The sequence below is a fragment of the Peromyscus californicus genome, unplaced genomic scaffold (assembly GCF_007827085.1).
Source record: "Peromyscus californicus insignis strain IS unplaced genomic scaffold, ASM782708v3 Scaffold_5__1_contigs__length_169319896, whole genome shotgun sequence".
Lineage (NCBI taxonomy): Eukaryota > Metazoa > Chordata > Mammalia > Rodentia > Cricetidae > Peromyscus > Peromyscus californicus.
In genome coordinates this window covers 167,125,484-167,140,560 of record NW_026294573.1, presented here as the reverse complement: position 1 = coordinate 167,140,560, position 15,077 = coordinate 167,125,484, and the positions used below count along the sequence as shown (strand labels likewise).

At 47.1% G+C, this 15,077-nt stretch overlaps 1 protein-coding gene across 10 annotated transcripts in view; it reads right to left on the bottom strand.

Moving 5' to 3' along the window:
* Stau2 (staufen double-stranded RNA binding protein 2) overlaps positions 1-15,077 on the bottom strand; it is a 282,382-nt gene that overhangs the window by 26,967 nt on the left and 240,338 nt on the right. Inside the window, exon 13 of one of the 10 annotated variants that reach the window (XM_052717764.1) lies at positions 4,046-4,120. The exons of the other annotated variants lie outside the window; for them this stretch is intronic. Coding sequence (XP_052573724.1) covers positions 4,061-4,120 — 60 coding nt within the window. The 3' untranslated portion in view covers positions 4,046-4,060. Of the gene's footprint in view, positions 1-4,045; positions 4,121-15,077 lie in introns of those variants that run through there. 10 annotated transcript variants of the gene reach the window in all.

Sequence of the window (15,077 nt, the reverse complement as noted above, 5' to 3'; positions counted from 1 at the left end):
CCCTCCTCAGCTGTGTCAAGGGGACAGGTACAGCTACGTAGGACATTTCCTTCCTATAGTGATGTCTGCCCCCCTCAATCCTAGATCAATGGTAGCAGCAGAGAAGGGCTGTGAAAATTAGACTCTGCAGGCAAGGTATCGTAGGTCACTTTGCCCGATACCACATGTCAATCTTTCATCGACCGGTACACTCTCTTCTTTTACGTAATATGTTCATAGCATCCTTGTGGAGACTTCAAGCATGACTAGCACTTAGCACACACAATAGTGCTTTTAAATGGAGGTGAGTAAGAGTAGAAAGCAGGAAGAAACTACCAAGTATATTCTTTTGAAGGTGATTCAAGGTTACTTAGCCTTCCTACACTGTGCGTTACAGAGGTGTGGCCTGCAAGTATCTCCACACTCACCCCTGCATATTGCTTACATGCTTATAAAACCAGTAGTGGGACTGTGTCCTGCCAGGGGCAGTGACACCTAGTGAGAGATGCTGACTATACATGCGTGTCTGTTAGTGGTCCTGGGAAGTGGGTGGCTGTGGAAGCTGAAGGGTGGTATCCTCAGGGTAGAAGAGGGGTGGTGCTGTAGGACCCACATGCTCGCTCACACTTGCACATAGGATTCAGCTGCAGCTGAAGACTGAACCAGCCACACAGTGAGTGCTTGCAGTTTGACACTGTGGAATTCTACCCCTCGAAAGCCCCTAGAACGCACACCGGCTGTAAATAGATGGGCACTCCACCTCCCACTTTTCTACAGAGCTACAGGTCATAATTTCCTACTTGATCCACTAGGGCCAGCTCTGCAATCAATCCACTGTGACTCTCTGCTACCTAGTGGAGTGACCGTAGCTCGTGCAAAGCCACAGGAAGCAGAGTTTGGACATCGGTTTAGGCAACTGAGCAGTTCTGGTCTCTAGTCACATGATGACTCTCTTAGGGGCATGTGGCAAGGGAAGGAGGCTCCAGGAGCCAGGAATGCAGGTCAGGTGTCAACAGCCATTGTACCCAGTGGGCTTACCCCAGTGACAACAGAGTCTAACATTTGCAACCAGCTTGCAGGGAGAGTGGAAAGTGTCCCAGGTGGATTTGGGGATAACCTCTATTCAGGGCAGACCAGAGCAAGCCAAACCAGGAATGGGAAGTCTTCCCAGTCACCCCTGGACCCAGGGCAGACCAGGCGCCCACTGGCTTCTCTTTGGCTATTCCCTCGCCTAGATGGCTCTTTTCTCCAGTCTTTGCCTGGAAACCACTAACTGTGATTTAAGATTCAGCTAAGCTGTCATTTCCTTGCCGAAATGCTCCTCAATTCCCTGGGTGAGTTATTCTGTCCTTTGCACTTTCAGAATTCATTACCTATATCTGTTACAGATTTTTAATGTGAGGCTACATGTGCCTGTATGTCACCTGGCCAATGGAATAAGAGCAGATATTACACCCCCAGTTTCAACATGAACCCAAAGCATACTGTGCGATCAATAAATATTGAATGGATGGGTGGGTGAATGGGTGGATGAAAGCCCAGGACTCAGTGTTAGCCAAGTCAAAGTTCCCTGGATGTATATAATTAGATGGCTTCAATATCCAGGTCCAATCCGGAAAGGAATCTGCACTGGACGAATGAATCTGGCAGGCAGATTAAGATTCCACAGTAAGATGAATACGACTCTCAGCTTTGTGGACAGCATGGATTTCAGTCTGTTGTCTGCAGTGTGGCTCACTCAGAATCCCAAAGTTGAATGGTATATAATAAACACACTACCTGAGATTACGCACAAAGGACAGTCTGAAATACTGTGTGATCTATTTCAAATAGGGCCCCGCCAGAGATACCCAGGACTTTAAATAGGACCTGCTTTACATAGGCGAACCTAAATTAACCTAGGGTAAGAAGTGGAAGCTCTCATCTTGCATTCTGTGGAGAAATCATCACTAAAATCTGCCCAAGTTATCAATCATCTATTCAGTCGGGGATCTTCTGAGTGCACTGTACAGTCTTTGCTTCAAAAACAATGATAAAAGGGGAGGATTCGTAGGCGGGAGGAAGGGGGCAGCACTCACAGCAGGAAGAGAAGGGGCTAGAGCCACCCTAGCAGTGAGGCAGGGCAGGAGGCAGGGACCCACAGGACTGGGAGAGCTCGGGGCTTTCGGGTCTGCCCTTCCTCCTAGCACCCCCGTTTGCATTACCTGGGTTGATAATATTCTGTGTTTAGGGGTTTTAATTTTTTGTGGTTTTGAGGCAGGGCCTTACTATGTAATCCAGGCTGGCTTTGAATTTACTGCAATCCTCCTGCCCCAGCTTTATAAGAGCTGGGGTCACAGGCATGTAGGCTAGTACATCTAGCTCAAAGTCTATACTTTTAGAGATAGTGGCTCTTATTTTTGTTTTATGATCACACACACACACACACACACACACACACACACACACACACACACACACACACGTTTGGCTTTGAGGAAACAGAAACTTACTCTGTTGCCCAGGCTAGTCTGGAACTTACTATATACTCCAGGCTGGACTTGAACTCTGGGTAACCTGCCTACTTGGACTTCACAATTGCTAGGATTCAGGTTTTAGCTACCATGCCTGACACACTTGTATTTTCAAGTAAGAAAAAAAATCAAACAAGAACACAGACTTGGCTCCTCTTCTACTGTTCTGGAAACAGTAGAGGGCTGCTAAATTAACATCCAAGGCACAGAAATTGTCTTTAGTAACGGATCCTGCGGTGTACTGTATACACCTGCCTAATGAAACCGAACCTCACTGCTCCCAAATCCCAGATTCTCTGGTGTAATGGATACACAGAATGGTATTCTTTTAGCCCTGACATCCTTCTTTTAATTTGCATTGAGTACTCTGCAAAGTTCTGTGACCCACCCCCACAGGGTATATTATATCCATGAACTAAGATGTTTAAAGAATAATTTTGCCCTTGTCTTGCTCACCAAGGACACTGACAGGCATAAACTTGACCACTATGTGGTCTGATATCTGTTCTCCAAAGAAAAAGGCAAGAAAGTTCAGAGATCCAACCTAACCTTTAAACACGCAGAGGGAAATCGCCCTCTAAATGCCAGCCAGTAGCACAAGAGACTGAGATCGCATCCCAGCACTATACGTCCCGTGCTGGGGCCAGATGGGCTCCGGACATTGCTGTCAGGCTGGCTCCACAGGGCAGTAATCTCCTCTCAAGTGAGTCATTCACATCTGGGCATCCTCACCTTTCCATCTGTAACGTTATCATCAAGGAATTTCAGTTCTACTTTCCAGCCCAAGCAATTCAGTCGGAAAAGGATGCACAGGCCTAGTGAGAGGATGGGCAGCGGGAGCGCTGGTGGAGACTTAAGTAAATCAGTAAAGAAACAGGCCGGGACACACTGCAGGCAGTTTCCACTCAGCCACAGGCCCGCGACTCTCGGGCGTCAGTTACAATTCCTGCAACCTGGGTTTTAAAGATTTCTCTTAGTTTTCCCACCGATGTAATATGTGTGTCTGTTTGCCTTTCTTTTCAATGGAAAAGGCCTCACATGATCAGTTTCTGTTAATTATTGTTTCCATCAGGATAGACAGTCCATAAAGGCCTCAGCCCTGACCAACCAGCCTTAACAGGCTGGGAGTGTCTCAGACTGTTCACTGGGTGTGACTCTGACAGTAGCTGGGTCTAAAGAGAAGAGGAAGGGGAACTGGGGATTGACAGACAGAGTTGGCATTCAGGACTATTTACCAGTGAACTAAGCTTTTCATATTTTGAGAGTCAGCTGGCACACTCTGACACATGGATGCCAGTCTGTTGAGCATCATCCCACGCTCAGATGCCCTTTGCATTTCATTCCTATATTTGCTTTATAATTTTATCTTTTGGGAACCTCACAGGAGAAACTACCATGTAATTAAAATTCTCAGCTTTATTTCCACACACTAATATTGGCCCCAGGAGTGACTTGGGGATTTGATTTCCGTGACTAGACAGTCCAGCTTCATGAGAATGGACTTGAGTCTCAGGGTTTCTGTTTGACTCCAGCTCGATATCATCCTGCAATACTCAGACACGGTTGTTTCACTTCTTTCTCCTCAACATGCAAATACATTTGACTTTATCAGTTCCTCCGGCTTGATCCTAAATGTATAGAAACAGAAAGAAGGGGTGGGGTGTCGGTCTCCTGAACAGCCCCCACCCCTACCCCAAAGAGAAAGGGGAAAAAAATTAAAACAGCAAAAAGTGCATCCCTGAAATCAGCTTTAGCATGTTCTTCACAAACAAAATAAAAATGACACTACCTTGCCTATTATCTGAGTTACTGTAACACGGGCATGTTCTGAACCTCCCAAAGACATAAGAGAGTTGCTCCTTGATGCATGAACCTGGGTCTTGTGTACTGTCCAGGGGAAACCAGGATTTATCCAGCTGGGTTCAGAACCAATGTGATATAAAGTGAGCTCTGAGTGCAGAGAGAGCGCGGGAAGAAGGTGATGCTGGTCAGGGGGTGGATGGCATTGGAGAAGGGTAATCATGCTTGACATTAATTATACATCATCCCACCCGATCCTGGTCAAGGCATTTGCCAAGTTCTTACATTCCTGTGGTCAAGGAACAGGGCCACACTAGAGTTTCATGGAAAACAACAGTGTGTCCTGAAGCGTGCTGGTCATCCAGCTCCCCGCAGTGACTACACAGTCAACAAAGTGACCTGAGGGGATGGAAGCTTTCGTTAAACTCATCAAATGTGGGGTGCTTATTAATTTTAAGGAAGACATTTCCAAAGTTAGTTTTTTCTCTAACCTATAACGACAGCTGACTTAATACTAACCCGGCACGGTTATTAGATTGCTAAGGCAGAGGTGGCAATAACGTGGATGGAAGTAACTGCGTGAACACTCAGGGCTTTTACTTGGCAAGTGGAAATTCTCATTTGAGATGAACGTTTTAACTCACAACAAACACAGAGAAGGCGGGCTGCTTCTGATAGGCCTAATTATCATATTTGTACCAAGGCCTGCCTTCTGGTCTATAGACATCCCTTCAGGGAAGATGTTATCCATATAGAAATCCAAAACTCTAACCCTGACCTTGAAAGCCACCCTGAATGTCCAAGCTTTTTCAAAGGGAACTTCAAGCCACTGAGAAGAACTTCCGCCCCTGTCCCCCACCCCTCACCAGAAAGCAAGGCTTCCTCTAGCAAGCCAGCTCCAGATAGGATGATACCCTGGCCAGGATCTCAAACAGCAGCCCTACCATGTGCAGGTCTCCCACTGAGATCCAAACTGAACCTCAAACTCGTGCAGCTCTGCCCCCACATACTGCCACGTCCCACACAGGCTGCTGTCGTCACACTCCCACATCACTGTCACAACACCCAGTGGGTTGTTACTAAGGGCCCTGGAATGCTGCTGAATCTATGCATTCAGCTGGAATTTCCAAAACATGATTGGGGAATCCTCTCCCTCAGCTCAGCAGCCATGCTGCTCAGTGTGGGCTGTGTCTGAAAGGAGCAACTTCCAGCAAGCAGATCCTTTGTGAGGCTCCCATCCTGGTCCCAGTCTGAGTACATAGAGGAGAGCACAGAAATCCACAAGAGTCCTCGGTCCCCAACGGGACTTTTCTCCTGAGATCACTCACACAGGCACAGCATGGTACACACCATCTTGGTCCTCTTCTCAGAAGCACCGCCCAACCCAGGCTCCACCCAAGCCCAGTTTGCATCCTCAGGGTTCTCAGCAGCTTAGTCAAAGGTATCTGAAGGGTTCTGTGTCTGGAAAATACTCCCCTGTCCTCCTTGGTGTTTGGAATAGTTGTCCCTATATTTAACCAAATGAGAACTAGAAGGAAATGGGAACAGGGGCATTGTGGTTGTGTTAGTTAGGGTTCCTATTGCTGTGACAAAACACCATGACCAAAAACAGGTTGGGGAGGAAAGAGTTTGTTTGGCTTACACATCTGCATTGTGGTCCATCATTGAAGGATGTCAGGACAGGAACTCAAGCAGGGCGGGAACCTAGAGGCAGGAGCTGATGCAGAGGCCGTGGAGGGGCGCTGCTCACTGACTTGCTCCTAATGGCTTGCTCAGCCCACTTTCTTACGGAACCCAGGAGCACCAACCCAGGGATGGCTCCATCCACAGTGGGCTGGGCCCTCTGCCATCAATTACAATAAGAAAATGTCCCACAGGCTTGCCTACGACTCGATCTTATGGAGGCATTTTCTTAATTGAGGTTCCCTCCTCGCAGATGACTTTAGCTTGTGTCAAGCTGACATAAAACTGTCCAGCACAGTTGTTCTTGTGATGAAGGTGGTTTGGGGAAGATCATTATTCTCCTGTTAAAAGAGAGACATGATTTGATGACCGCTAGCTTGAGAACTCCCCTACTCCAGCAGATGACATCCATAACCATTTCAGGTAAGGCTGGCCAAATAGCAAATATACAAACAGGATTTTTGAGGAGAATGTTCCATCTTCCTCCTGCTCCTCCTTCTCTCCTTCTTCCTCCTCCTTCTCTCCTTCTTCTTCAAGACAGAGTCTCTCTACACAGCCCTGGCTGCCCTGGAACTCACTCTGTAGACCAGGCTGGTGTCAAAATCACAGAGATCCACTTGCCTCTGCCTCCCGAGTCCTGGAATTAAAGGCCATGTGGATTCCTCAGGTGTTCTGGGGGACAATTTTGGTGACAACAGTGTCTTCTTGGTCTGTATATAGCTCCACTGTCATGTTCTCCAAAGCAAAGTTACAAGGAGTGATGTTGTCCTAACATGATCCAGGGGTCATGTGCTGCTTCCGCCGTGCTCTTGAGCAAAGCTCATCTCAGCCGAACCACCGTAGTTTGAGAGACTGAAACAGTGCTTAGGTTCAGTTTTGGGTGTGCCTGCTGCCCCTACTACCCACCAACCCTTCCCCCCTTTCCAGTTGAGATGGGCAAACACTTCAGGAGCGTCTGTGCGCCAGGTTCTTCAGTACATATTGGGGAGTGAGTGATTTCTTTGGGTTCCGGTGTCAGAATTGGGCTGGGGTGCTTTGAGGAAGTCGCCCAACTTCTTGGAGTCCCGGTGTGCTCCCAACCTGAGATATCACACACAGGTGCACAGGGCACACGGCAGAGCACAAATCCCCCATGGCCAGTGGGAAGGGAGACATGACACAGACAGTTTCGTAATTTCCTAGTAAGGGCTGGTTTTGAAATACCTATGCGGTAGTAGGCAGTTACGTGGAAGCTGGGCCTCAGAGGAGGAGGAGGAGGACAGGAATGGGTACCTAATTATACCTCGTCCAGAAGTAAGGAGTGGAAGGCAGCCTGTCTCTTTGGTTTGGAAGACACCGTGGTCGATGTGGGGAGACGCTGCACACCACGCTCTGTACCGACTTACCAATGCATTGTGTGCTAAGGAAAGGAGTCTGCTTACGTCATGCTGGTGGTGCCAAAGAAGTCAGCAGACAGCGCTGCCAAAGTGTGTGGGAGGCAGCAGGGAGGGCGGGGCAGAAGGCTAGCCAGGGTATGTGCAAGCTTTCACTCACCTGCAGCATGCAGCGTGCAGGGGCCTCAACCACCGCATCCTGGAGGGGAGCTGTGGACCACAATCCAGGACTCCACCCGGCCTGGAGACCACACCAAGGAGGATCCCCCCCCTGCTGCCCCCTTATTCTGTTGCAGCTGCACCCTTGCTAATGTTTGGTTCATTTTCACTTTTCTCCCTCCATCTTTTCTCATTGATCCCCATTTACATTAAACTTCTCACTCACGTGAGCCAATAAATAGCAAAAAATTAAACTTAGAGAACAGGTAAAAGGCTCTCCTAATTTGTGCTACGTTTCTGACCCCCAAGCTTTATCTGAATGGTGACATCTACAATCTAAGTGTTTATAGTTGCCTTTGTCACTGTCCTATTGCTGTGAGGAGACACTGTGACCAATGCATCTCTTACAAAAGAAAACATTTATACGGGGGTTTCAGAAGTTTAGTCCATTGTCATCATGGCAGGAAGTACGGTGGCACTCGTGGCACTGGAGAAGTAACTGAGAGCTACATCCTGATCTGCACGGAGAGAGACACTGGGCCTGGTGTGGACTTCTGAAACCTCAGAGCCCAGCCCCAGTGACATATTTCCTTCAACAAGGCCACACCTTCTCCAACAAGGCCACATCCCCTAATCCCAATCTTTCTCCAATCGTGTCACTCCCGGATGACTAAGCATTCAAATATATGAGCCTCTGGGGACCATTCTCATTCAAACCACCACAACAGTCTGAGACCAGATCTGCTATGAAACTTGATGATACTAATATGAAAACGGACAACTTATTTGAGTGCCTCCGACATCATGGGTTCCAGTGTATATAAAGCCAGTAACTACGAAGGAACTTTCTCTGAAAACTAGATCATGACCTTGAAGGCAGTCGTACTGAGAAGCAATGAGAAGTTGGGTTTTCTTCTTTCCAGATGCTGACCTGCCCATCTCCCCACCCAGCAGCATCTGTTGGGGGCAGAACGGACAAGTTGGTAGTATTATTGGTTGGGTTTCCAGCGGCGTGATCTTGGACAGGGTATGGTGTGTAGCCACATGACATTTAACAGCACAACAAAGTAAATACTACTCAGTTTGATGCTATTTTGTATCTTACCAAAGGATACGCTGGTCTTTGAAAAATATAGTGGCCACAGGCCTTTATGTATAGTAGTATGCACACACTGAACTTGTGCTGGTTCCTTTTCACTCTCTTCTGACTGACCTTCCTCAAACCAGGGAAATAGAAATAAAAAATGGCTTTCATCACAATGTTGTCCAAACAAACAAACAAAAAAATCAGATTTTTTTTTGTGCTTATTTCACTTTACCTGTGCCTGTCCTGAAGGGTAAATATGGTTTATGAATGAATCTGTGAATAGTGGATAGAGGACATTGCTTGATAAAAAGACTGTAGACAAATAAGTCACTGTAACTATTATGTAGGCTGAAGATGCAAAACAAACCCATTTAAGGTTTCTAGGTTTTTCTTAGTTTATACTCTTCCCATGACATTGCTAAGCATATATTCATAGATGTGCAATCCAAAATTTGGGGCTGGCGCTTTTCTGGAAGACATGCTCCGGAAGAGGACTTGAGACGCCTACTCCACCTGTGAGAGAAACTTTCAAGAAGGATGTTTTCTTTGATCCTGATTTATCTCATATCTAGGTGGGGTAAATAAGAGAGTGGTTTGCACACAGTGATCTCTCTTGGGGAGTAGCTACAGGAGCCTTCCTAGCCGTAGGGCCCAGGGTGAGATAAGGGACGCACCTTACATCTCCAGGGACTGATTCCAGGCATTTTTTCATCTTAACCTTCTAAGCAGGTCACTAACCTCGTGTATGAAAAGATCGGGAAGTGGGGGCTGGTGGCTGTGCGAGATTATGAAAGATCTTCAGTCCACCTGCCTTTTCTCCTTTTGACAAAGAGCTGCTATTTTCGAGACACTTAGCAAATTATTTTGAGACACTTAGCAAACACAGCAAAATAATTTCTAGCTTTGGGATGAAAGTTTTGCAGGATGCTGCCTGAAGCACGAGCCCAGGCTTCTATATTTTGTTTGGTTGCATACAAGCTCATGGGAATAGACTGGTGGGCAGATCAGGCGGACCACTGTTTTGAGAGACTACCCAGTCTTCTGTGCTTCCATCCAGCTATAAACCCTGTTCTCAGACGTCTCCATTTCTCCTGGAATCCTCTTTGAATGGAGGACCTTGCGGCTCCTTGCTGTGCTCACAGAGGGTAACACCTACTCTCTATTCTCTTTCTCTTTGCATATCGTTTTTCAAGCTTTCTGGGAAGCGCTGTTACACTTCTATGAAGAGACTCCAACTGCCAATCTCGAAATATTCTTTGAAATCTGTAACACCAGGTGCTCTGTTCAAGAAGCAAGGAGGCAGCTCCATATAACATACAATGCAACATTTGTTCACAGCAGCCAGCAACTGAAGCAATCTCTCTCTCTCTCTCTCTCTCTCTCTCTCTTTCTTACACACACACACACACACACACACACACACACACACACACACACACAGTTGCTTAAATAGTACAATGTTTCTCTTAAAACATTCTGAGCTTCAGGAAATGCAAGGAAACTTTCAAAAATAAAACATCAAAAAATATGGAAAAGGGAGAATCATAGAAAACATTTAGAAAGATTTCTAAGTTGAGCATGGCGTATAATAACATTCTTAACAGAAAGGAAGTCTCAAAGTTAGATGAATCCTATTGTTTGTAGGTAAGAATGACCTCTTTCAGAATGATAAAAGAGTAATGAAGGAGGTGTGGATTTGTTTTGTCTCCATCTGTTATGATATGGTGACACGGCTAACGTGACGTCACTACCTGCTGGAAGACGCTTGTATTTGGATACTTCTATTTTCTTGGCATCATTTATGAATGAGATGAAAATAGAGAGTACATATCAACATGACATCTTCTACTCTTGCTGATAAAATTGTTTCATCCTTTTGACCCCCCCACCCCGGAAGTGTCGCTCACCAAAGGGCAGAGACCTCAACAGAGAAGTCGGGAGAAAGAGATGAGCCCACACAGCCCACACCTACAGACAGCTTGGGGTCTGACCCTTCCGTTTCCGATCCCTCTGGGAAGGGTGGCTGAGCAGCCTGTGACATACACTTTGACATTGTTTTTCTTCACTAGGAATGGAACCCAGGGACTTGGCACATGCAGGCAATGTTCTCCCACTGAGCTACACCCTCAGTCTCAACGTTAAATAGTTTAAACACAAAACAAACATTTTAGTTACTCTATATGTTACTCATCCAGGACATCTGATGACAATAGCTTAATAATTAGTTAGTAGTCTTTTAACTTTTTGTATGCTTTCTCTTTTGAGACAAATGTCTCATTATTATCCAGGGACTATCAAGCCTCCTGCCCTGTCTCCTGAGTGCTGACATCCTCGGTGTGCACCACCGCCTCTGGCTTTGCTACTTTGTTTCTTAGTGGAATAGTTTTTTAACTTGTATTTGTTTGTTTTGTTTTGTAGACAGGGTTTCTCTACCCTGGCTGTCCTGGAACTCACTCTGTAGATCAGGCTGGCCTGGAACTCACAGAGATCCTTCTGCTTCTGCCCGCTGAGTGCTGGGATCAAGGGTGTGCGCCATCACTGCCTGGCAATGGTATAGTTGTTTGTTTGTTTTTTTATGATATCTCAGCAAATAACTCATTCTCCTTACTTAATTTCCACATTGAGTAAAAATATTTTGGGTAGAAAATATGTTGAGCATCTTTAGTCTGTGTTTTAATTTGTTAATTAATTTTTTGAGACCAAGTCTCAACATGTGGTCCCCGCTGGCCTGGAACTTGCAGCCTCTGCCCTGCCCTGCCTCTGCAGGGATTAAAAGCATGTGCCCCACACTCAACTCCTTATTTTTTCCAGTTTTTCTAGACAGGGTTTCTGTGTAGCCCTGGCTGTCCTGGAACTAGCTCTGTAGACCAGGCTGGCCTCGAACTCACAAAGGTCCACCTACCTCTGCCTCCCTAGTGCTGGGATTAAAGGTGTGCGCCACCACCCTCCCGGCCTCCTTACTTGTTTCTTAGCCCAAGTTTGAATGGCTGCACATCACTTCCCTTTCTTCTTGTACAGAACATCGCCTTAACTTTTCCACATCTCCTAACCTTCCTAGGGGTGACCTCTCTGAATATGATGTGACCCACACCACACACCACAACTCTGCCCATGATTCTCTTAGGCACACCCCCACAGGCACACAGAGCTGTCTTCTCTCTGAGGACCTTCGATTGGTTCCCGCCTACCTTTCACACTTTCTTGAAGATGGCCAATGCTATTAGGGTAGAGATGTAATTTTAATCATGCACATGTTATGAGAGAGTAGGTGTATATGAAAGTATCCATGGAGGCCAGAAGAGGGTGTCAGATTCCCGGGAGCTGGAGTCACAGGCAGTTGTGATGGGCTCTGGGAACCAGCGGACCCTCGGCAAGAGCAGTATGTAGTACCCTGACTGTGCTCCCAACCACTGAACTACCTCACGTTTATCTCTTAACCAAACCATGTACTAGAGACGCCCTGAGAATAACATTTAGCATCCTGCCCTTGAGCACACTCCTAGACCTCACAATCTGACTGGCAATCTATGTTTCACATTGCTTTGAACAACAGTATCAAGCTTCAGTCTCCTCGCTCAGTTTCCAAGGTTCAGACTCACGAGCTAGTCACTCGTTTTTTACTAATTTCATGTTCTCTTCATTTTAGCACAGCTACAGAATGTGCACCCGGCCTCCTCCTTGCTGAGTTCCGGTTCCTTAGATAACTGATTCTCCAGCCATTCCATCTCTAGCCTTTGTAATCAAATTCCTCCAGAGGAGAGGTGAAAGGGCCTGAGCAACGCCTTCCTCCCTCTGGCTTATTAGAGAGGATGAAGGCTTCTGCGCAGGATGAAAGAAATAACCCAGGAAAGAAGCCAGCAGAAAAGGGGGCGGAGGGAAACATAAGCCAGTGTCAAGAGGTTGGCGAATGGAAGGAAGACCGTGACACAGACGAGGGAAAAGAGAAGCCGCCCTGGCAACTCAAACCCCTTTCTTGAGGGGCCTCCCAGAGCTGCCGCCTCCACTGAGCCACCCGGCCTTTTCCACCCGCTCCTTTTGAACATCCATCCCAATGCTGTCTCACTCCCAGCGCAGCCACGGATTCTCTGGGTTACGGGTCTCCTGTGGCTTCCGGTCAGGCCACCATCCACTCAGCATGTAATTAAGTGTGCTTGGTACCTCTCTTTGAAGCCTCAGGCCTACCCCAAAGGAAAGGCTACTTTTCAGGATTCAGGCCTTTTCTGAACTGCTAAGTGTGCACTTCTACTGAACGCACAAACTTCTAGGACTTTCTATTAATTGAAACTTTCACATATAAGTGTGTATCTGCCAGTAGATTTGGGGGAAAAAACCTTGCCTTCAAATCTTTGTTTTCCCAAGCTCAAACACCATGCCTCTTCCATGGTATGAACCAAAGTTAGCTGGATCAAAATCTAGTTTTCCTCAGAATGTTCCACCATAGTGCGTCAGGAAAAATAGCACTTTTTTTTTTACAGGTAGGAACGCAAGGGGCAGAGAGGATGACAACTTGCTCCCAGATTTGAATGATGCCCCCCCCCGCCCCCCAGCATTGCCAAGAGAAAGGCTGTCCTCTTCGCCTGTGCTCTCTTAGGGAGAGTGCTTGCAGAGGTGAAGAACTGGGAGGTGAGGGGGAGCAGGGTCAGCAGGGAAGGGGGAAGGGGTTGAAGAAGGTGGGAGTTGATGCGGCTGCATGGATTCTGTTCCCCCCCCCCCCCCATCAGGTTAAGAAGAAAAAGAACAGAGACCAGGGGCTGAGAACAACAGAGGGCAAGACAGAGCAGCAAGTTACGGTTTCTACCACGCAGAACTCACTCTGAGAAATACTCAAAACGAGGCTCTGCCAGGGGTCAGACCACAGCTGGAATGAAAAGCTGTCACCCAGGGAAAATGTGAACGGCTAGGCAGACTTAGGCATGAGTTCCTGACTGATGTGACTTCCAAATGTTAGGAAGTATTTTTAGTTCTACATAAGGTTGACCGATAGCACCGAGCAGCAGTCTCATGGGCATCTGAAGTCAGAGCCATGTTCTCGAGCTCTCAAAATGCATAGGCTCTGTGACTTGGGACAAGTGACTTAGCTTCTCTGAACTTTAATTTCTCCTGTAAAAGCAGATTTTTAAAAACAGAATGTTGCCAGGATCAATTCTCCTTGTCACCAATAAATTCAGATTTGTTTTACAAATGAGTGCATTCAGGGTTAGGTCAAATTGTTGAGCAGTAGATATTACTTTATGTTTCCATGGCAAAAACAAGTCACAGTGACTGCCATGGCTGCAAGGGAGTCTGGGAAGTAGCTACCAATTTGTTGGACTATTGTTTTTGAGACAGGCTCTTGCTATATGCTCACGTTGGTCTTGAATGCACAGTCCTGTCTCAGCTTCCTGAGTGCAAGCCACCATGCCTGTCTGGGTTTTGCTTTTGTCTATAAAGGGAAGAACTCAAGGCAGAAGGGAATTAGCAAAGACTCTGGATTCATTAGTATGCGCCAGCCACCTTGCAGCTGGGAGCAGCCGATGTGTCTATCCAGACGGAAGAAAGCAACACCAAGCAGATACACACACCTGAGCAGCGAGCTGAGGTGTGGGATCTAATCCAGCAGCAAAATGAAAGTAGCCACAGTGGCACCCCCGCCCCATCCTGCAGGTTGAATTGGCTGAGGCAGTACTCCACCAGCTCTGCTAGGAGCAGAAACACACAGGCCAGTCGCCAGCAGAGCTGGAAGCCCAGTTACCTTGAGAGAGTGCTTTTCCATTATACCGTACCACTCTTGGCCTTTACTTCTCCACCATGCATGCCGGAACACTAATGGCTTCCAGCTTCTCCCATTGCTCCCTGCTACTACTTTACTGTAGAGGCGTTTTCTAGGGGTTCCTTTTATTTCTCTTTCCCTTAATAGCTCAACTCTGTGATGTTTCATTTTCTCAGATGCCAACACTTGGTTACTACTTCTGTGATGAAATAAGAAGATGCTGTGGGTGGAGATCAGTGTGGAGCACTTGCGTAGCATGCATAAGGCTCTGGGTTTGAGAAGAAACAGGAGCAAGACACTCAAGCTGAGCTGTAGGTGAGTTAGTGACGCTCTGTTTGCCAGAACACAGAAGCGCTATGACTGCAGGAGAGGAGAATCCTCGAACCAAATCTGTCCACGTCACACATCCGCCCTGCTGCAGGCTGACCCTGTGGTGTTCTAAGGGGTGGAGGTGCAATGGGGGATGTCGGGGACGGGGAGGGGCTGGCTGTTATCAGAGTGTGGTGAGGAGGACAGGGTGGTGGTGTACCCCAGCTGGGTGGGTTTAGACAAATTTGTCAAAGCACGAGAAGAAGACTGAGACTAAGAAGAGATGCCGCCGGGTTACAATAAAGCGTCACAGAAGGCTGTGTGGTGGGCAACACCCAACCAAAGCATTGTCGCTGATGGACTGGCATGGAGATACAAGTGTGAGCTGTGTGTCACAACTGAGGAAGGAGGGGGCAGACAGAGGC